The sequence below is a fragment of the Marmota monax genome, unplaced genomic scaffold (assembly GCF_021218885.2).
Source record: "Marmota monax isolate L192 unplaced genomic scaffold, Marmota_monax_Labrador192_F-V1.1 WCK01_AAM20220418_F8-fsc00183, whole genome shotgun sequence".
In the NCBI taxonomy this organism is placed as follows: domain Eukaryota; kingdom Metazoa; phylum Chordata; class Mammalia; order Rodentia; family Sciuridae; genus Marmota; species Marmota monax.
In genome coordinates, this window is record NW_026694841.1 from 1,542,334 (window position 1) to 1,564,896 (window position 22,563).

General features: G+C 51.9%; 1 protein-coding gene across 4 annotated transcripts in view; it reads left to right on the top strand.

Moving 5' to 3' along the window:
- The window catches only part of Eml1 (EMAP like 1), a 118,432-nt gene extending 105,083 nt beyond the window's left edge, over positions 1–13,349 (top strand). For all 4 annotated transcript variants that reach the window (XM_046426286.2, XM_046426288.2, XM_046426287.2 and 1 more), the window contains 5 exons: positions 8,353–8,450; positions 8,552–8,639; positions 9,924–10,019; positions 11,147–11,277; positions 11,811–13,349. In XM_046426286.2, coding sequence (XP_046282242.1) covers positions 8,353–8,450; positions 8,552–8,639; positions 9,924–10,019; positions 11,147–11,277; positions 11,811–11,936 — 539 coding nt within the window. In that variant the 3' untranslated portion in view covers positions 11,937–13,349. The remainder of the gene's footprint in view (positions 1–8,352; positions 8,451–8,551; positions 8,640–9,923; positions 10,020–11,146; positions 11,278–11,810) is intronic.
- Positions 13,350–22,563: the final 9,214 nt, after the last annotated feature.

Sequence of the window (22,563 nt, forward strand, 5' to 3'; positions counted from 1 at the left end):
AAAAAATTAAGAAGTCTAGTAGGGTCTTAATAGAAGTTATGTTGAATTTGTAGATCATATGGGGAGAATTCTCACCTTGATTGATAAATTGAGTCTTCTAATCCATGAGTATCTCTCCATTTATTTAGATTTTCTTTCTTTTTTCTTTTTCTTTTTTTTTTTTTGGCTAGTGGGTGTTAAACCTGGGGCCTCATGTATGCTAGCTACATACTCAGCCCTTTTAAATTTTTTTATTTTGAGACAGGGCCTTGCTAAGTTGCCAAAGCTGGCCTCCAACTTGTGATCCTCCTGCCTCAACCTCCTGAGTAACTGGGATTATGGGTGTGAGCCACCATGCCCTACACACATCTTCTTTGATTGTTCTCAGGAATATTTTATAGTTTTTCATGTACAATTCAAGTCTTGCACTCTCTTTGTTAAATTTATTCCTAAGTTATTTTTATGTTGTGGTGAATGGAATTTTTTTCAGGTTGTTGGTTAGTAGTATATAGAAATAAAATTAAATTTTGCACATGGAACTTATATCCTTTCACCTTTCCAACTTTTTATTAGTTTTAGAGGGGTGTGTGGGGGGGTGACCATTGGGAGTTCTTCATTCCAGGATCACATCATCTGAAAATGACAATTTTTCTTCTTCCTTTTCACTCTGGATGTCTTTAGTTATTTCTCCTTTTCTGTGTTAGGTAGTACCTCCAGTAAAATGTGAAAAGAAGAAGGTCCCTTACTTTGCTGCCCATCTTAGATAAAGCCTCTGTCTCTCATCTTTAGGGATAAGGATGCCCTTCACCTTGATGAGAAAGTCCCCCTCCATTCCTGGGTTGCTCAGGGTTTTGAAGCACAAATGTTTTGTTGATGTTGTTGTTGTTGTTTTGTGTTTTTTTTTTTGTTGTTGTTGTTGTTGTTTTGTTGTGAAGTCCAGTGGGTCAGTTTAGAATGGTGTTAGTTTGTCATGTGCTCTGTCTGCATTTATTAAGCTGACCACGTGGTTTTGTGTTTCTTTTTCAATGTGGTGAATTACATGGATTTTCCAGTGTTAAGCCAACTTCAGTTCCTCTGTGAATCCCGCTGGGTCCCGGGGTACAGTCCCTGTTTCATCTTACTGAACCCAATTTGTTAATAGTCTGTGAAGGACTTTTGCAGAAGTGTCCCAGGGGATGTTGCTCTGAGTTCCTTCCTGGTGCCTTGGCCTGATGTGGCTGAGGGTCCTGCGAGTCTTGAGGGTGTGTTGGGACCCTCCTTTCCTCTGTTTTCTGGGCTTGTGAAGGTTGCTGCTGTTTCTCGACTACATAGTTGATGGAACTCACGTGAATTCAGTGGAACCTTCTGGGCTTTTTCTTGGGGGAGGGTTTGTAATTGCTAATTCCATGTCTTTATTTATTATAGGTCTATTGGGATTTCCTGTTTCTTCTTGAGTCAGTTTGGTGGTTTGGGTTTATCTAGGAATTTTTGTTTAAGTTGTCTCATTTGTTGGTATAAATCTGTTGGTAGTACTTGCCCGTGTGATCCTTTCCATGTCCCTGAGGTTGGGTCTCAGTAACTCATCTTCATCCTTGATTCTGGTAACTTGTGCCCTTCCTCTTTTCCCTTGATCGGGCTAGCCAGAGGTTTGCCAATTTTGCTGATCTTTCCAGAAAACCAACTTTTGGTTTCATGGGGTTTTCCTCTGTTATTTTCTGTTTTTTTCTCTTTTCTGTTCTGATCTTTTTTGTTTTCTTCTGTTCCTTTTTCTTTCTTTCTTTAAGTTTCTGAGGATGGAGACTTGGGTTATTTGTTGGAGAATGTTCTTTTCTGGTATAGATATTTAAAGCTATAAATCTTAACTATTGCTTGAGCCACATCTCATGAACTTTGACATGTGTTCTCATTTTTATTCAGTTCAAAAGTATTTGCTAATTTCCCTGGTGTTTACTTTTTGGCTTATGAGTTATTTAGAAATGCATTGTCTAATTTCCAAATATCTGTGGATTCCCCATATTTCTTTCAGCTACTGGTTTCTGTTTTCATGTTATCATAGTCGTTGAGCAGACTTTGTGTGACTGGTCACTCTAAATACATTGAGGGGTGTCTTGTGGCCTCCTCGTGGCCTGTCCTGGGATAGGTTCCCTGGACACTGGAGACGAGTGAGTACCCTGCAGTCCTGGGCGGAGTGTTCTAGGTAAATCAGCTCGGACAAGCAGTTGGTAGTGTTGTTCATGGCCCTGTCCTGCTGATTCAAGGCCCCTGGCCTGCTGATTTACTAGTTGTCCTGCAGTGGTTGGGAGTGATGGATTACGGTCTCGTTGTGTTGTTGCTGTCACTTCTCAGGTCTTTCTGGTTCGCCTCGTGTAGTTGGAAGAGCACCTAGACAGAAGTGCATTTAAACACCTGTAGCCAGCCAGGCCTCCATCCGTGGATGTGCAGGCGGGAGAGGAAATTCAAAGTTCAGGCCCTTCAAACCCAGTAGGTGTGGCTTCCACCTGCTCTCTGCATCTGTGCAGTCTCCATGTGGCCAGGAGGCCCCGTATAGCCAGGGACCTCTCCAGCCTCCACCGTGCACACTACAGTGTCCCCCCACCCACCCCAGACCATGTTTACCCCAAGCACAGCCACCATCTCAGGCTAATAGAGCTGCTGTTCCTCCCCGCTGAGCCACCTGGAGACCATCCCTTCCATCCGCAGTGCTGCTGGGCCTCCGTGTCACCCAGGGCTTCACAGTGAGAGACCTGCTTTGGTCACAGCTGTGAAGCTGCTGTCCCCAGAGGCTGCTCCTCCCTGGCGTAACCTTGGTGCCAGCTGAGCTGCTGGGAGGGGATGAGGACAGCCCGGGAAGCGCTCCACAGGCTCACCCTGTCCTTCCCTGCCGTGCAGCACACACACCCTTAGACCGCAGGCCGTTCTGGCTTTGGTCGATTTCCAGATTGCTGAACGGGTTCTGGTGAGCTTTGCCCAGGGTTGTCGTGGCCTTGAAGGAGAGAGTTCCCAGCCTCCCGCCTGGCCGCAGCACCAAGCCCGCCCTCTAGAGTGCCAAGTCACCACGCCGTGGTCTCCTCCTCACGCCAGATTAACACAGCTCCCTCAGCTTCACCGGAGGTCCGGGTGGTGCTCAGTCCAACGTTCGCTCTTTTCCACAGTTGTTTAAATCAGGACCCAGAACAAGGCCATCCGTGGTCCTTGGCCAATGGGTCCCCGAAGTCCCTGCTGATCCAGAGGTGCCCCCCCCCACGGCAGCTGAAGAGCTGCCCCTCCCCTGTGGGTTTCCCACTCTGCGTTTGCTGACCGCATCCCTGAGGGAGGCTTGACATGTCCCTCTGTGCCCCCATTTCCTCAGAGTGACTTGGGATCCTGAGGTGTGAGACACTCGGGCGTCTCTCCTGCAGGCCGTGTGGTTGGCTTGGCTCTCTCTGTGTCGCTGGCAGCTGCTGATGCCCATCACCTTCTCCCGTGCGGGGTTGCCAGCCGTCCACGTGCCACCTGGGCTTTCTTCTTCACTTATTAGATGTATTAGTTCTGTTCAGAGAAACCTCCCTCTGCCACAGTGGAGCTCTTATGGGGAAGTCAGAATAAAGTGTTGGTTTCCCTTGTTTTGCTTCTAGTTTCCAAGACAGTGAGTGTTCCCTCTCCCGCTCCAGCAGTGGCCGGTCAGTGGTGGCATTTATGTGACTTGCTGTTTATGGATTTAAGTTACTTGCTGTTTCAGACTATTGTAGTTACAACAGGTGGGGCAGTTGTGTGTCACTGGCCAGGGGAAGGCGCTTCAGTTGGTTCCTGAGCCTTTTGATGTGACCTTGGAAGCCTCTGACACTTGTTCCCTGGCATGGCACATTGTTCCAGGGTCATCGTGGACTTTCTTGCCTCAGACCCCTCTGAACCATTTCTCCAAGGTGCCCTTAGCTCTTTTTATGTCTGAAGTGAGGCTTGGGGATCACAGTGTGGGTGTCAGGGGTGCTCATGGCTCCCAGGGGGTGACTGCTTCTAAGCCTTCCCATTGCCCTGGTTACACCTTAGGATAGTATTTTTCTGCGAGACACAGGATGCTCGCCTATGTTATCAGTCTTGGAAATAGCAGTTAGGGGTCCTGGAAATGCTGGCCTAATTCAGATGCTGCTGCTGCCTGGAGGAATCTTATTTTACCAGCTGATTGACAGTGTCACCTCTACCTCACAGCGAGTGCCTCCTTCTCTTGTGAGAGCCCTATAGAGTGCATCTTTTGGATGCTCTTTCCTTGGGCCAGAAGAAAGTTCTAACCTCTCACCTCAACAGACAGCTTCCCGGTGACCTGGGAGCCTCTGCTCCTCCTTGGTGAGGAGCCTGCTGGAGCTAGAATGCCCTTCATTTGTGCCTTCTGAGGTGTTGCCTTCCTGTCTGTCGATTGTGGCCGACGTCTGCCTGCTCATGAGCGCCTCATCGTTTTCAGAGTTACGCTGGACCTCTGCTGAGCACAGGAGGACCTTGGCGCAGCTTGCCTTCCCAGAAGGCCCCGCTGTCCCATCCAATCCCATGTAGCTTTCGGGGCCTTTGGAGACCTCCATTTTCCCTCAGTTACACCAGTGACCATCCCTGGAGACCAGAGTGCTCCTTCTGCTGGAAGCCCTGCGTCTGGACTTCCGGTTGTGGACTGCAGGCTGTGTGGGGCAAAGGTGAGAGCTCTGGGCCAGGCCCAGGCTCCTGAGGGGAGCAGTGCCTCCTCGTTAGCAAGCATCCTTCTCAAAACAGATTGCAAGCGACTGTTAGGCTCCCACGGAGGAGGAGTGAATGTGCCCTCTGGAGAGCGGAGCATTGAGCTTACGCTCGGGAGACGTGATGTCATTGGCAGCCTGGGCAGCCGTGAAGGCCCCTGGAACAGCCCAAGCAGTGAACTCAGACTCTTGGGGAATGGCCCAGGGTCCCTTACTGGTAGGGACCCCACTGCACACAGCACTGACTGCACCACAGAGCAGATACTCGGTAAATACCAGTTGCATGCTTGAGTGCAGATTCCAGCATGTGCACCTGCTGCCTGGAGGTGCATATACTCTTTAGACCCCAGAAAGAAGGCGGCACCAGGTGTCCAAGCACAATGGCCACTGCCAGAGAACCCAGCAGCCTGCTGTTGAGATCTCAGCCTAGACCCTCAACCCATCCCTGGGCCTGCTAAGAAAAGAAGCTGTCCTTCAATCAGGGGGGCCTCTCCTCCTGCCCTCAGTCTCAAGAAGGTTCTGGATCTTGTGCTGGCAGCTGAGGGAAGAGCTGGCCGCCCTGGAGCTGCGTCAGTGGCGCTGTGGCGGGATGGTGGCCCGGGGGGTGGTCTGCTGCCTCATAGGTCCTCTTCAAGGCTGACATTGGGTGTGTGGGTCCTGGTGACTGAGACGTTACCTCATTCACAAAGTCAAGCCAGCTGGTCGCCACTCGAGCAGTGGGATTAACAGGGAAACCCTTCCAGCAATGGTCACCTCCGTGAGCACAGCAGAGAAGACCCTTGTCACCTGCCTCAGCTGTGGGTGAAGAAGGAGTTCAGAAGCCAGTCCTGGAACTTCAGGAGCAGGCTGGGGCTGAGCCAGGCGGGTCCTGGGGCATGAGAACCACCAGAGGGTCCGGCATCCTGCGTAGCCCAAGAGCACAAACCACGAGGGTGTCTGTGGGCCATCTGCCGTCTCCGCCACACGTCATCAGCTGGTTTTCACTTCTGAAGCATTTTACCTACGGTGGTCTTGGGCTATTAGATGAATTATTTTTGCGTCCATAGTTGACTAAATCCTTGGCAAGATGCCAGCCCCCTGGGGGTCACTGAAGACAGAAGCAGAGTCAGGGGATTCTCGTGTGAGACACGCACCAGCCTCTTTCTGAGTAGACAAAATGCATTTTGATTGAATTAAAGTTTTATATTTTTTAAAGAACAGACATAGGAAGACAATAACATCCAGGGCCATCAGTCAGCTGCACACACCTCGCGGACTCTCCTGGTCTCAGCCCGTGGCAGGAGGATGGCTCTCTGCAAGTGAGGACGAGCGCGGTCACGGGGCACCACGGCCATTTGCTCTGTTCTTAGTCTCATCCCCCATCCTTTGAGCCGTGGGTTCTTCTGCTTCTGCTAGGACGAGTCAGGACCCAGCGCTCACCATGTCACTTCCAGCCTCAAATTCACCTCTCCCGCCTGCTCTGAGACCTGCTAGGATGTGGGCCCTGCCCACCAGCCAGCCTCTCTCCTCTGCCACATGGTGTCCCACACTCCCAGGCCAGAGTGCCTGGAGGGAGGGTGCCCTGCCCTGGAGACCTGTGCCGTCCTGTCCCTGAACGGTGTCCCCCACCCCAGCACTCCCCTGTCCATGCCATGGTGAGGCACATGTTCAGCTTCCAGGCCAGCAGGTCAGCGTCTTTGCCACCTGTCACTTTGCCTCTCAGAGACCACTGAGGGACAGAGCCTGTTTTCTCGCCTGCAGCCCAGACTAACTGCACCCTCTGTGAGGCACTGTCAGGTGCCCAGGCTCTGTGCGAAGAGCCCCAGTGGGACAGGCTGGTCCACCAGGAAAACGGCTGCCCCGCCTCTTGTGGGTGAGGGGCCCTGGCTCTGTCTCCATGAGCTCTCCAGCTGATTCTCATCTTGACCAAAGAGCAGCTTAGTGGGATGAGCTTAGGAACTAGATAGTCCCTGGGCCAGCTGGGTGAGGCCCAGAGCCTGTGGGGAGAGGAAGGCTGGTGACACGAGAAGCCGATGGTGCCTAGGCACATCCAGCCTCTGTTAGCCTGTTGACTGACCCTGGCTGGGCTTTGTTATTAGCCAGACACTTGGTTTTATTTCAGATCTCCCAACTCCCGACGGGGTTATGTCCTGACAGACCCACCATTGCATGAAAACACCGTAAGCTGGGACACCTTGGCTTAATGGCACGGCATGCTAGAGTGCTGTTGTCACAGCTGCCTCATGTCCCAAGGGAGCCTCAAGCCACATAGCGTCAGCCCCAGCAAAGATTAAAATTCCAAGTGTGGTCTCTACTGGACACTTAGCACTTTCTCACCATCTGTGATAGTGGTGGCTTCAGTATTCCCCAGAAGCCCCAGGGTTGAAGGCTGGTCCCAGCTGATGGTGGTGCTGGGAGCTGGGGAGTCTTCAGGAGGCAGGCCTGGTGGGCGGAGGCTGGGTTGTTGGAGGCAGGCCCTTGAGGGGATGTGGGGACCCGCTTGCTCCTCTCCCTCTTTGCTTCCTGGCTGCCAAGAGGTGAGCAGCTTTGCTTCACCACACACTCCACCATGATGATATGTCTCACCACAGGCCCAAAACAGCAGCCAAGAGACCATGGACTAAAACCCCTGAAACCACGAGCCAAGATAAATCCTTCCTCCTTTTAGTCATCTCAGGTGTCTGAAAGCCATCAGAAAGCCAACTAACGTGACATTAGAACTTAGAAAAGCCACAGAGTGCGTCCGTCATAAGTGGAGACCATCTGAATTATGAGTCTCCTGCAGCCGCCGTGGGAGTGGAGAGACCCCACGGCCCTCCGTTCCATTCTGGGCATCTGTGTGGCTCCAGGTCACCACCACTGACATTGCTCTGCCTTGTGTCCTTCCCTTGGCCCCTGCTGAGGACCCGTCTCCTGGCCTAGTGCTGTCCCTGTGTGACCTGGGTCTTCCTCCCCTTGCAAAGCGCTCAGCGTGCTCATTTGCCGGCCAGGAGGCCAAGTCACAGTGAGCTCCTTCCCTGTCACCTGGCACAGCAGCTAGCCTGATGGGCAAGGCTTTCCACGGCAGGAACTGCGGCAAAGAAGGCGCCAAGGATGGCCCCTGGGAAGAGAGGCGGGAAGGGCTGGGAAGAGCCTTTTCGGTCATCAAGGAGGCCATGGGCAGAGCAGCCCTAGAAGGAGTCAGTCTCCATCCTGCGTGGCTGGGAAGGGGTGACAGGGAAGGGTTCTGTGAGACTGCATAAACTTATATTTTAAAAGTGTACAAGAGGGCTGGGGATGTGGCTCAAGCGGTAGTGCGCTCGCCTGGCATGCGTGGGGCGCTGGGTTCAATCCTCAGCACCACATAAAAATAAAATGAAGATGTTGTGTCCACCAAAAACTGAAAAGTAAATACTAAAAAATTCTCTCTCTCTCTCTTTCTCTCTCTCTCTCTCTCTCTCTCTCTCTCTCTCTCTCCTCTCTCTCTCTCTCTCTTTAAAAGAAAAAACTGTACAAGAAGATTTTATAAGTTGTTACCAGGCTCTATAATTTGGTCAGGTGTGGATTTTTCTAGGGTAACTTCAGAATTGGTTCAGGACTCGTTCAAAAACAAATCCTTCTCTTTGAAATAATCCACGGGGCTGTTTGGCCTCGGTCTCTGCTGGTGCTGGTGTTGTTCCTTCTGGTGAACTGAGTGCTTGCTGTGACATTTGCCCTCTCCTCTGTCCTGCTCCTGCAGATGGGAACTTCTTAGCCATCGGCTCTCATGACAACTGCATCTACATCTACGGAGTCGGGGACAACGGGAGGAAGTACGCGCGGGTTGGCAAGTGCTCGGTAGGTACACGCGTCTCGCCGACAGGAGCGCGGCATTCCCATGCCACATGCTGCCAGGCAGGGTGTGTGCCAGCGTGCCACTCATCAGCTGTCCTCCCCAGGGTCACTCCAGTTTCATCACCCACCTGGACTGGTCTGCAGACTCTCAGTACCTCGTGTCCAACTCCGGGGACTACGAAATCCTTTACTGTGAGTAACAACCCAGGAGGTATCTATATCTAGGTCACATGGGACGGTCGCAGTGAGACCAAATGGGCCCACAGGGCTCAAGCCTATGGTGTCCTCCCCGGGCCTCGGTTTCCTCCTCTGTAAGATGGAGGAGTTGCACAACCTCCCTGACCTTCCCGGTGCTGAGACACAGGGTTCAGGCTGGCGTGGGCTGTCTCTAGGAGGAGAGGCTGGGCCCTGCTGGAGAGGCTGAGTTGGGCAGTTGTGGGATGAGAATGGGGTCTGCAGCTGTCACAGCAAGAGTGGCCCTGGTAAAGGTGTCACCCAAAGCAGGTGGGTGCCACAAAGTCCCCGGGACCTCCTCCTCCTCCTTTCCCAGCCTCCACCTGGACAGACCTAGGGATGGGTGATAAAGGGTGGCACTTACTGAGCACCTAGGACCTGCCATGCACTAACTCCTCAGATACTACCTGGCCCCTGCTCTGGGCTAAGCAGAGGAGATCATGGAGTGTGAGGAAGGCCTGGCCTCCACCCCACTGGAAAGCAGCTGGAAAGTTCAGTGTCATTACCTACATTTCCTCCTGATCCACAGCACTTTCTGGCTCATCCCTTTCACAGAGAGGAGATTGGGGCTCAGGTACGGGCCGTGGGCCCAGAGCTGGTGGGTGGGGAGGAGGTCACGCCACCCGGGCATGTTGGCCTCTTGTTGAGCCAGGACAGGCAAGCACTGGGCAAGCAGCACTACAGGCCTGAGCCTCCCCCACCTGGTCCCCCAGCTCCTTCCCCAGGTCCTGCCCAACACAGGCACAGGGGCAGGTGCTGGTTTGGGGGGACGGTCTCTGGGTCTAAAACCTTCTCAGACACTCTCATTCCCCAGTGGTCAGAGCTCATCTGAGGGACAGTTACGTCACCTGGGAGTCTCTGGGCTCTTGGGGAGACTGGTTTCCATTTGTTTCCAGTTCCAACTTGGAGCCCCAGGTGCTGGGGCTGTTGGAGTGTGTTAGGGAGGGCTGGGCAGCCCGACCCCAGAGGCAGGGTGGGGTTCAGGTCTCCAGAGGGGTCCTGAGCAGCAGAGGCCTGAGGACCAGAAAAGCCAGACTGTGGGAATAGACTTGGGGGAGGAGATGGGAAGAAAACAAAGAAGAGGCCTACACTGAGCCTGGAACTTGGTCTCTATTCCCAGACAGTCCCCATGGGGTGGACGTGGGGGTGTCCCCTGCTGGGGCGCAGTCCTGAGGACTCAGGCTTACCCAGGGAGAGCTGGGGGCTTGGATTAAGTGTCACCAGACCATTGGCCTTTTCCAGGGGTCCCCTCTGCTTGCAAGCAAGTCGTAAGTGTGGAGACTACGAGAGACATTGAGTGGGCTACCTATACCTGCACTTTGGGATTCCATGTCTTTGGTAAGTTCTGCAGGTGTTTGAACACAAGACGTGTCTACTTTTAGGATATTTTTTAATAGTTATGAAGCCTCATAGTCTCCAGTCTTGTCAAATTGCTCGGCTTCAGCGTGTGCCCCACCAGACACCCCTTCAGCTCCCTGGAAAGGGCCAGGGTGACCCGGCCATGTCCAGCTGGGCAGAGCTAGAGAAATGGGCTTTTACCCCTTTTCCGTGATACAGAACAGGTGCTGAGATAGTTCTCTAGAATCTTCCACATCAGGTTGTGCCAGACACACCTAAATGAACCACATGGCACTCACTCCTTGTTATTTGTTAGGGTTTGACATTTTTTGGTCCTTAAACTAAATACTGCACTTTTGTTTAAGTTCAGTTTAGGAATATATTCATGAGTATCCTAAAATAAATTGCCACAATTGAGTAGAAAAAAAGGAAAGGTGGTATTGTCATCTTTTTTGAGAGACCACGATTCTATAGATTGGTAAAAATTTACAGTCTCCTTGTTTCTGTTGTTTTACCATTTTCTGGTGTTTAACACTAAGAGCCCTCTGTCTTCTCTAGAATGCCAGCTGAGAAGCCGACATGCACCTAGCTCTCTTATGCCCAAAGTTTCTGGAACCAAAAGGGTTTCCCAGACAATGGTATCTGCCCACCACCTGGACAGTGAGTGGCACCCACAGGCACCGCCTACCAGGCAGCCAGCAGACAAATGGCAGCCCTCAAAACCAGCACCAAGGAACATCTGGAAGGCACACAGGCCCAGGGCTAACCAGTCCTGGAAACTTTCACATGTAAAGAGTAACCCCCCCAAAAAAGGAAACTGTAACCTTGGGGACTAGTCAGCCTCCATCAGATGATCTGGGGAAAGGTGTTATGTCCAGAGGGGCCTTAGAGAGGTGGGCACCAGAAAGCCTGCCATTGGTCCCCACTCAGCACCGCAGGGCTGTGTGGAAGGGCTTCCTGAGACCAGCCCGAGTGGGTGAACCTGAAACCCGAGGAAAGGCCCCCCTCAGGCCAAGCCCCTGCCTCTGAAGCAGCGCCTCGAGGCAGCTCTGCGGTGGTGACACCCGGGGCCTGCTCCTGGCCCCCTTCCTCTCTGGTGTCTCAGTGCTGTCTGTGGTCTGTTTCAGGAGTGTGGCCGGAAGGCTCGGATGGAACTGACATCAACGCCGTCTGTCGGGCCCATGAGAAAAAACTGCTGTCAACGGGGGACGACTTCGGCAAAGTGCACCTCTTCTCCTACCCCTGCTCTCAGTTTAGGGTGAGGAGGTGTCCTCGCTAGTCTCCTCCCTCGCGGCCACCATGTAGATGTGACACTGCTCACGTCAGCTCTGAGCACCTGCGCAGCTCCCCACTGGAAAAACCGCAGGTCCACGGTCACCTGTGCAGCTTCTGCACCTCCTCCCTCTCCCACCCACGCTCCCTCTGCCCCAGCCCCGCTGAGCCCACCCCATGCCGGGAGCCCCCCCCCCCTCCTGCAGCAAGGAGACCCTCCCTGCTGCCCTAGCAGCCAGTCAATCCTGCTTCTGGGTGGACCCCTCCCGGCGCCACCTTCTGATACTTGAGGTACCTCGGCCTAGGGCATCACTTGGCTCGTCCCCACCAGACCACAAGGACTCCATGGAGTTTGTGTCTGTGTCCCTCCTGTGTCCTGCACCCCCAGCAGGTGCACGGATGAGAGCTTCTGCTTGAGGAAGAGCATGACGGGGTCCAGGTCTGAACATGGAATTCTGGTACTTTCTGATTCCACTCCTGCTTTGCAGTAAGCTTTTTTCTCTGTGTCATCGTTTCCAGGCTCCAAGCCACATATACGGCGGACATAGCAGCCACGTCACCAACGTCAACTTCCTCTGTGAAGACAGCCACCTCATCTCCACGGGCGGGAAGGACACAAGCATCATGCAGTGGCGAGTTGTGTAGGCCCTGCCGGAGCCGCGGGAGCAGATTGCGCCCAGGAGACACAGATTCGCGTTCCACTTGGTCACTGTGATTTCTGTTTTGTCTAAAAATTCTTACAACCTCAGGAAAACTATCCCTCTACCGGTTACCTTAGCTTAGGGAGTCCGCGAGCGCCCTGCCAGAGAGCGGTCCCCTTTCCGCTTTTCTTGTATAATATATAAAACTGTGCATATTGCATATAGAAAAGGTCCCAAGGTCTACGTGACCGTGGCATCAACAGAAGAAACTGGTGTCACTTTTCTATGAACTTTTCAAAAATGGTCACAGAATGCCTTTTAAAATATTGTACATAGTCTTCACTGTTCCACCATCTAGCTTGCTAAGTCCAGTATCAGTGATGACGAGGTACTGAACTTGACCGCCATTCACCAAATGGTCCTTGAGAAGAGTGAACACTGATTTTGCACAGATGGATTGGGAAATGCAAATATGAGACTTTCTTTGGTTACATTTTCTAAGATGTCGTTCTGGTCCCCCTTTGGGAGGCTGGTGATAGGGGGCTCGTTCCTCTGTAGGCAGCCTGTGCTTCAGACCAACTGTCGCAGCAGGGCACACGGGCGCAAGAGTATGCGACTTAGACTGTCGTCCTGGCCACTCGCAGTCAGCCCCTGAGCACCTCTGTGAACCACAGCCCCTCTGCTCCCGCTCACGTACCCTGATCAGCGGCAAGACGCTCGGCCGCCTTCCCTTGTGTGTTAACTGGCATGATATGGTGTTGTACTTGTGTAGGATGCTAGCAGCTCATGACAGACCCTCAAGGCTAGTTCCACTGCTTTACGCTTACGGATATTGTACATTTGTATTTTACGATCAAGTAGACCAAGCCGAGGAGGAATCTCCTCCGTGTCCCGTCAACCCGAGGGGAGACGTCTCAGAAGGCTCCAGGCACGAAGGCGGCTTCTTCTGTCTTTTGTGCGTGGCTGGCTCCCAACAGTATGGAGTAAGACCGTGTCCTGATGAGTAAGACGCAGGTGGTATCAATCTGTCGAGAAGGCCTTATCCATTGTGGGACAGATTGAAATTCATTGTTTACATTGGGGAATATATCTTGGATTTTTAAATAGAAGAGTAATAAACCAACTTAAGAACAAATATTAAGATTTTTACTCATTCTAGGCAAGTGAGTGAATTGCGTCATCTGAATGTCACGGCACTGGATGTTTTCAGTGGCTGATTAGGTGTGACGTTTGGAAATAGTCTTCGTGACATCTCCAGCCTGCCATGGCAGTGCAGGCACCTGTAAGCAACATGTATTAAAGATGACTGTTTGTATTATCCTTATCAAATATATTCTATAATGAAATAAAACTTGAAAAGTGGATTTCTTATTGACCTATATTCGTGAAAGTATATACATTAAAATATTTAAAATCAGATTCGATTCATACTATATTCTGTTTCACATACAGATTGTCTTCACCTGGGTCGTTTGCAGACAGAACTGTTTTTTCCTATGGAGGGGAAGCATTCATCAGATGAGATGGCTCTGGAGAATGTGGCTGGATCACAAGCCCATTGTTAGTTCCCTTTGTTATGCAAACACTGGTGAAAAGCAATTAGTCCTAAATGGATAATTGAAGGAATAATGAGCTATAAGGATGAGAAAGAGATCCATTATGGACTTGAAACTCAAAATGTGGCATATATACACACACTAGGATTTTGTGTATAGATTCATATGCTGTTTTATTAATTATGAAGATAGCTATAGTAGTTTTACATCTAGTAATATAGGCAATTATGAAATAGTACTGTGGCTGGATGATGCGCTAGGAACCTTGCAGATGGTGGTTGCTCTCCGGTTCATGGTGAGCAATGACTGCTTCCCACCACTTATCACCCCTCAGGCAAGCAAGGCCTAGAGCCTTTGGGATTCTTCTGGAGCAAGAGGCTCCAGGAAATGGGCAGCTGCTGGCCTGTGAGGCCAAGTCGTCTTGCTCTCAGGAGCCTGTGGCCCTATTAGCTCTTAGCCTGGCTTCCCTGCCACATGTGAGACAGGGAAGTAAAGCGTGCTGTTTAATTGTAGATACAATAGGTAAGTTTGTTAGCATAAGAACATTCCCAAGTGAAAAAAGATCTGAAGGGATTTTTTCTCCCAGCACTAGGGGTTGAACCCAGGGCCTCATGCACGCCAGGCAAGTGCTCTCCCACTGAGCTACACCCCCAACCCTTTTGATTTTGAGACAGGGCTCTCACTAAAGTGCCCAGGATGACTTTGAACTTGAGATCCTCCTGCTGCAGCCTCCCAAGTAGCCGAGGTTACAGGCGTGAGCCACTGCCTTGGCTGCATTTACAGATTTTAACATCTGTGATTTCCACTGTGTGGTGCGCCCCAGCAGTGGGGTAGGAGGAGGCTACCTTGGGCAGGGGCTGTCTGGGTTCACTGAAAGGTCAGATTCCATCCCTCAGCTCGTCCTTCTGTGATTGGGGGCAGGCTGCCGTCACTCCAGCTCACAGGCAGAACTCACAGAAGTGCCATGTGACCTTCTGGCCTCTGTCTGGGAGGCATTTGCCAGGCAAAGCCAGCTGAGAAGCCTGCACTTTGACTAGGCCCATCCTTCCAGCAGGTTCTCTCCCTCCATTCTTTTAACTCTATAGAGAATTTCAAACACCCAAAAGTGGAGAGAGAGTTACCCAACTTCAAAGATCCTGGACACTTAGAAATTCTCCTCACCTGCTGGAGCATTTTAAAAGAAAATTCCAGCCCCTGTGTCGTTTCACCTGTGAATACTTGTCTGCTGCTCTGATGAGGACCTGCATGGACCTCCATGACGTCATCACGGCTGACAGAAGTCTCGATGGCGTCAGTGCCTAGGTTTGTTAAACCCGCCCACATCTCAATGCCAGGCACCACCTGGACACGAGCCACACACAGTGAGATACACCACATGGCCTGCCTGCCTGCCAGGGAAGCTCAGCACAGGGGCTCAAGCCTGCAGGTGCAGCTCACATCTGAACCAGAGCCTGCTCCTCCAACCCTGACCCCAGTCCTGCTGGCTGCCCACAGCACCCCTGCCCTGCCATCCCAGAGCTGGATGCCCAAGCTGTCCTCCTGAAACCCAGACTTCCTCCAGTCCCTCCTGCCCAGGGTCCCTGTGCTGCCTTAGGCGACCTAGGGACCTTCCCTCGCTGGGTCCCCAGCCTGGATCCTCCCTCCCTCAGCCGGCAGACTCACAGGAGTGTCTCAGAAATTGTACCCTTTTGAAGGAGGGAGACTTCCCTTCAGGAATCCCAGTGCCCTCTGGGGCAACCTTAGTGGTCCAGCATCTCTCTTCCACATGTTTTAGCAAAAACAGGCACAAAGCCAGGCACAGTGGCACACGCCTGTAAATCCCAGCCACTCAGGAGACTGAGGCAGGAGGATTGTGAGTTCAAAGCCAGCCTCAGCAAAAGCTAGGTGCTAAGCAACTCAGTGAAACCCTGACTCTAAAATAAAATACAAAATAGGGCTGGGGATATGGTCGCGTGTCCCTGAGTTTAATCCCCAGTACCAAAAAAAAAATGGGCCTAAGCTCAAGCTCACACCAAGGAATTGGCAGTAGGCGGTAGGGTGCATCTTCATCTTCTGCTGACTGTTCTTGGTCCTGTGTGCAGCTCTGCATCCAATAAGCCTGAGGGGGGTGCAGATGGAGGGGCTCCTGAACACAGATTTTTGTCCAAGCTTCCAATATGGACCAGTGAAGAACAAATTTGGCTATTTAGGCTTAAAACAAAATTAGGCGCCTTAGCATCCCTAAGATGAACAATGTATAGGTAATTATTAAAATTTTAAACTTGGGTTTGACTTAAAACTTGCCACTTGCCTTCCCTAAGTGACAAGTCCCGCTGCTGGCTACTTGTGCACCACCTGGTGGCAGAAAAGCAGAGCACAGCCCTTCCCTACCTGCAACTGGCCCAACCTGGTTCTGCCCTCTGTGGGGCTGGGGTGTGGAGGCGGAGGAAGGGAGACTCTTGTCTGACTACGATGGTCTCCCTTCTGAGGGGCATGTGTTCCCCCTGACTCTTCTCAGAAGAGCTTCAGAGGTTTCTGGAGGACAGAGCAGCGCTGACGGTCCCTCACCTATAGTCCCCTGGACCCAGGTAAAGATGTTCTGCTCAAGTAGCTATTTTCTCCTTCCATGGCTCCCAAGCACAAGGAGGCCGGTCTCCATGCATCCTCCTCTCATGGGGATCCCATCGCCCCTCCAGGTGGCCCTGTTGGGCAGAATCCTAGGTGATGCACTTGGTCCTCTTGGTGGGGCTCACATCTTGGGTGGGGGAACGTTTGTACCTCCCACAGCCCAACACCAGTTGGAGGCCAGGCTGAAAGCCACCCTCTGGGTGTCTGGCTGAAATTTTCAGCCACTGATCCAAAAATCCCAGAGGGCCCACGTCAATCACTCCAGGTGGCCTGGGAGGAGATGGAACCCCCCACCTCCTCCCTCCGAAGAGGAAAGGATGGAATCAACAATCAACTCCCCCCAAAAAAAAATCCTTAAAAATACTTTTTAAATTTCTAATTCCTGACCCTTTATGCCCTTCGCATGGATGAAGGCATCTAAGAGGCTCCTTGGGCACCTCCCTCGTGTCCTCTGCCCCGGTTGGCAGTGCCTTCGTGGTTCCACAGCTGCTGGGCCTTGGATCCTCAGCTAAACATCAGTTCAACATCCAGCTACACAAATGGTGCTGCTGTGGGAACTCTTTACAGTTTCCTTGTGCATCTGTGCCAGAGATCCTCTGCCTCACTGTGGGACCACCACTCTTCTAGGCCTGCACCAGTGCTGCCAGCTTCCTCCCGCCAGGGACCAGTGTGGGCGAGGCCATCGCCCCACCAACCACCCTTGGAATTGTCACTGCATATCATCTACCACATAAGATCAGTCCCTTTTTTGACAATGAAGAGGCAGAGGGTTAGTGAGATGAAGGCCCTGGCCCAGGTCACTCCACTGATCCACAGCAGAGTGAAGGGTAAGTCCCAGATGTCACAAGCCACCTCCTCGCCAGCATTCTCCGGCAGGTGTCTAGAGAGCACCCTTGAGGAGTTACTATGGGGTTCCAAATAAGGTTAGAAGTGTCCCGCACCCTGTGTACACAAATGGAGCGGGACACACAGAGACTAGAGGGCCCGCGTCCCGGCAGAGCCTGGGCAGCTGCTGTAATGAAAAGGCACATCCCCAATAGGCATTGAGTACTGGCCAGGTTTGGCTGTCCCCATCCACCATCTTGGTAAATGGTATGGGAGAAGGCTGACCTGAAGCCTCATGGGAAACGGCACCCAGGAACCCAGGGTCTTCGGCTCCCGCAGGGTCTGTGGAGAGTGCTGAGGCTGGCGCCTAAGGGCTCCGTCATTCCAGGGACCTGGCCAGTGCTCACAGTGCCGTGGGTTCCTCTGCAGCCGTCTTCCCCACCGATGTGTAAAACTGGGTAACTGGAGCCCTTTGGGGTACCGTGGCAGTGTCTCCGCCCCTGGATGAGAAGGACCCAAACCTCTCTTCTTACTCCTTTATGGGGGTTGCTGTGACAATTGGAGGCACAGGATGGGTGACACTGGGTGAGAACATGGTTAAATATTGTGGTTTGTAGAGCTGGATTGTGGCTCAGTGGTAGAGTGCTTGCCTAGCACGCAGGAGGCCCTGGGTTCGATCCTCAGCACCACATAAAAATAAATAAATAAAGGTATTGAAGTGGGTACCCCTTTCTCCACAGAAAAGCCCTCTTCACCATGGCTGATTTTGGGACTGTCCACAAAAGAGTCTCTGCTAAAGAGCCCAATGTAGATAAACTTCCTATTTTCGTGTCACCCTGTTTACTTGACCACTGGCCGAGAAGATTCCAGCACTCCAGGTGCTGGACACCCCCTTACTAGTTTTCACAAACTAGTAAGTATAGTACTTTGAAGAAATGTGCAAACAAGGCCTCTGGCCTTGAGCTGGGCTTCACAGAGATGTCTACATTCTTAAGATAAGTTACAAATGGGCTCCAAGGTAACAGCTGGCAGGGGAGGAAAGGAAGGGGAGAAGAAGCTTTCCCCTTCTCAGGTGTTGTCCTTGAAGAGTTAACGTGCACAGAACAGTGGAAGCAAAAGCTGCTTTTATGTGAACTTCTGCAGATTTGAACTTCCGAGCCCCTCCTCTTACACACTGGGTATAAAACTCTGAAACTCCCTGAACTCGGGGTTCAGGGGATTAATTGATTGCAGCAAAAGCTGTGCCCCCTGAACCTGGCTGCAGCCAAATAAAACTGTTTCCTGCTGTCTTCGGTGCCTTGCCTCGTGTGTCCATCTACAACTAAAAAAAATTTTTTTTTAATTGTAGTTTGTAACATTCGGGGCCCACTCCCCTCCTTACCATACCTTCACTAGGAAACTGCCAGTCTCCCTGTCACGGTGAGGCTGATGTCACATACTCTGTGACACCTTTGAGATTCTTTTGGCCACATGGGCTTCTCTGCCTTTTCGGTTCCCCCCCAGAGCCTGGCTCCTGAAAGGAGGGTGGGCTGAGATTGCCAAAGCCCAGCAGCTGCCCCGCCGCCCCACGACTGGAGCCCCACGGTGTTCCTCTGCCTGGTGTGGTTTATCTTACCGGGATGCACACACAGCAACAGTCACACAGACAGCATCTGGTCATTGTCTGCACTGACAGGCGCCATGGGAGAAGACGGACACAGCCCTGCACTCCCGGCCTCCTACCTGAGGCAGCCCTGCACTCACTGAGCTGTTGCCAGGCCGGGCAAGACATCCGCTGACCAGAAAGTGCCGTCAGATAAGTGGACGCTAATCCATAAGGGGGGGGATGGGATGAGTGGCGGAGCTTTGGATGGGGCAAAGGGAAGAAGGGAGGGGACATGGGGGCAGGAAAGACAGTGGAATGAGACAGACATCATTAGGCACATGTGTGACAGCACGAATGGTGTGACTCTACTTCATGTACAAACAGGGAAGTGAAAAATTCCGCTCCATTTGTGTACAAAGAATCAAAGAGCTTTCTACTGTCATGTATAACAGATGAGAAGAAAGAGAGAGAGAGAGAGAGAGAGAGAGAGAGAGGAAGAAAGAGCGGGCCATCAGAAACTCTGACCACAGGAAAGGCCTTTCTCTGATTCTGGCGAGGTCAGTCCTGCTCCCACTCCTTGCCAGGCTGAGGTGGCTCCAGGGCTCAGACGTCATCTGAAAGCAGGGCGCTCAGGACAGCCCGAGGACAGCCAGCGTCCTCTCTACCTCCCTGGAGGTATTCCAGCCACCCCCGAGCAGGGCTGCTTGTTTGGGTAACTTGTAGAATGGCGGAGCGGCCCTGAAACTGAGGGGTGGTCTTGGGGGAGTATGCCCCGAAGTCTGTCCTGTGGAGCACCAGTCCACAGTGTCCAAGGACCCTGGTTGGAGGCACTGATTAAATATGTTAATGGGCATCATGAGTCCAGAGCAGCTGCCTGTCCATCCACCCACCCACCTCCATCCCTGCCTTTGGGCGGGGCACATCCTTCCACAAGTTCATGCTGTCCTGGCGCTGTGATGCGAATGGCGACCAAGAAGCCAAGCAGAGTGTGCCAGGCGGAGGCAGGGGCCGGCGGTGACAGGCCACGGAGGCCCAGGCACTCGGGGAAGGCAGCCTTGAGCAGACTGTGCCATGGAGGAGCTGAGGCCCCAGTCGCAGCTCTCGGGGCGTGCCCCCGGGCGCGGAGGCCCTGGCCTGGCTGTCCTCACAGCCTTTCTCTCCTGCCCACCACTGCCAGCCGGGGCTGGGGGCAGCCTGGGGAGGTGCGGCTTTGCTCAGCTCTGAGGCATGGAAACAAAGATCTCAGAAGACAAGGATTTGCCCAAGGTCGGTGTGGCCTTTCCAGGGGTAGCCCCAGCCGCCCCAGTTTGTCTCTTTTTTATAAAATAAAGTGTATCGGCCTGGGGTTGTGGCTCAGAGATAAAGCGCTTGCCTCACACGTGTGAGGCCCTGGGTTCGAACCTCAGCACCACATAATGATAAGTAAATAAAACTGAGCTATCATGTTCATCTACAACTAAAAAATAATTTTTAAAGATAAATAAAGCTTATTGTATTTTTTCATGACAAAACCAATACATACTCTCTGTAGCAAATTAAAAAACAATCTCAGGTGTATTTCTTTCTTTCTTTTTTAATTTTTTTTGTTTTATTTTTTTTAGGTGGACACAATATCTTTATTTTATTTTTATGTGGTGCTGAGGATCGAACCCAGTGCCTCATGCATGCCAGGTGAGCACATTACCACTTGAGCCACATCCCCAGCCCCCCCCCACCCCAGGTATATTTCTACCATTCTGAAATAGCACTATTACTCCTTTACTGCATTCCCTTTCTGTATTTTTTCTTTATGAGTTGATTTTGTGTTGTGTTTCTGTGGTCAATCTATTGCATGTATCATGTTCTATAACATAGGCATTTTCCCATGTCAGTATAATTTTGTTGAAAGTAACTTGTACCCACTACATAATGTGATGCCATGATTGATGTTGTACCTTGATGGTGATGGTGGTGATGATAGAACTGGTGATGGTGATGGTGGTGATGATGGTGGTGATGGTGGTGATGGTGATGGTGGTGATAATGATGGTGGTGATGATAGAAATGGTGGTGATGATGATTGTGATGATGGTGGTGATGGTCATTGTGATGGTGGTGATGATGGTCATGATGATGGTGATGGTGGTGATGATGGTGATGGTGGTGATGATGGTGGTGATGGTGGTGGTGGTGATGGTGGTGATGGTGATGATGATGGTGGTGATGGTGATGATGATAGTGATGATGATGGTGGTGATGATGGTGATGGTGGTGATGGTGGTGATGGTGATGATGGTGGTGATGATGATGATGATGGTCATGGTTATGGTGATGATGGTTGTTGAGAGCCACAGCCGAAGGGGCCCCAGCAAACTTCCAGCTGCCAGCAAACTTCCAGCTGCCGGCTGATGATTGGCTCACAGCGGCCCCAGCAACATCTAGCTGATTGGCTCCTCTGCGGTGATGCTCATTGGGCTGTTTCCCTGCCCTTTCAGACCACGGAGCTGCTCATTGGGGGACTTTTTTGGCTCCGCCCACGTGACCCAGCCAATCGGCCTCAAGAGCAGGAGGATTGTGGGAGGTGGAGAGAAGCTTGTGTGGGAGAGAGAGGCTTGTGGAAAGCCGGTGGTGGCAGTTGAGGCTCTGAGGGTTTTTCCTGAGAGGCTGTTTTGTTTGGCGTGTGTGGTTCTAAAAATAAAGTTAGTTTCTTTTGACAAGTGGCTCCTGATTGTGCCCAGCCAGACTGCGGCAGATGGTGGTGATAGTGATGATGGTGATGGTGGTGATGGTGGTTATGGTGGCGATGGTGATGATAGAGATAGCAGTGATGGTGATAATAATGAGAAAAAATAATAAAAGCCATCAAGGACAATTTCTCCAAGACGTGCTGTCTAAAGACTTCTTCCGTTAACATTTAAACAGGCTCAAATCTTGCCCATTAAAAAGAAAACCTTCCAGGTTCATCCCTTATCTGCAGGGCTCTGTCCTGGGCTGCCATTTTTTTCTCCCTCCTTCTCCCAGGGCTACCCCATCACCTCCTAGGGTCTCAGTCACTTCTTCAACCCTGACAAAGCACAGGTCAACATTTTTGGCTCATCCTGTCTCTTGGCTTCAAACCTGTGTGCTCAGCAGTCCCCAGCACACATCCATCAGCTCACTCCATCGGTGCTTCAGTCTCTAGCCCAAAATGAATTAATCCACTTCTCCCCAGGTCCCTGTTCTCCATTCCCCCAAATGACCAAGCCAGGAATGTAGATGTCCCTCCCAGCCTTCTTTTTGTCCCACTGCCCATATCAGCAAGCCGCCAATAATAGTGACCACTCTGAAGGCATCATTTAGAGAGCGCTTCCCCTGTGCCAGCCATTGTTGGAAGGATGTAGACACAGACTCCTCCGATGTGCTCATTCTTGTTATCATCTGCTTTTTCCACAAATTTTAGTGAATTTTCTATGAGTCACACAGCAAAGAAGTTGGGATTCTAAGCCGACCACTGCCCGGCTCTGCCTCTCCAAGATGGGAGGGTCTGTCCCACAGGAGCCATGACATGTGTCCATGCACCTCTCCATTCCCCATGGGTGCTCCTCTGTCTCTGTCTTGGCCGGCCACCATCGTGCTGGCCTGTCCCCCTCCAGGGGTCCTGGGGGAGCTGTCCAAACTACCAATCCAACCATGTCACAGTCCTGCTTAAACTCATGCTTAAATGCCTTAGTGGCTCGTAGGAAAAAGCTCTTTCACCTTGTACTCAGGCTCTGGGTCCTTCTCTAGCTGCGTCTCTTTCTGTTTCCTCCTCAGAGCTTCTCCCTGTCCCTCCGCAGGGCATCCTCTCTTGGCCACCCAGGTGGTATCCGCTCTCTGCCCACCACTCTTCCTCCTGTTCCTGCTCATCCACCATAATCTTTATAACAGCTCGAAAGCCATTTCCTCCAGGAAGCCTTCCTGAGTGCCAAGTCTGGGTTCAGGTCTCTCCTCTGTCCCCACTGCTGCTGTTACTCCCACCGTCACATCAAAGTGTTGGTGCAGCTGCCTGGAGCCCATGTCTGCAAGCTCTGCACCTTGCTCCTCCTCCTGCTCCAGCACCT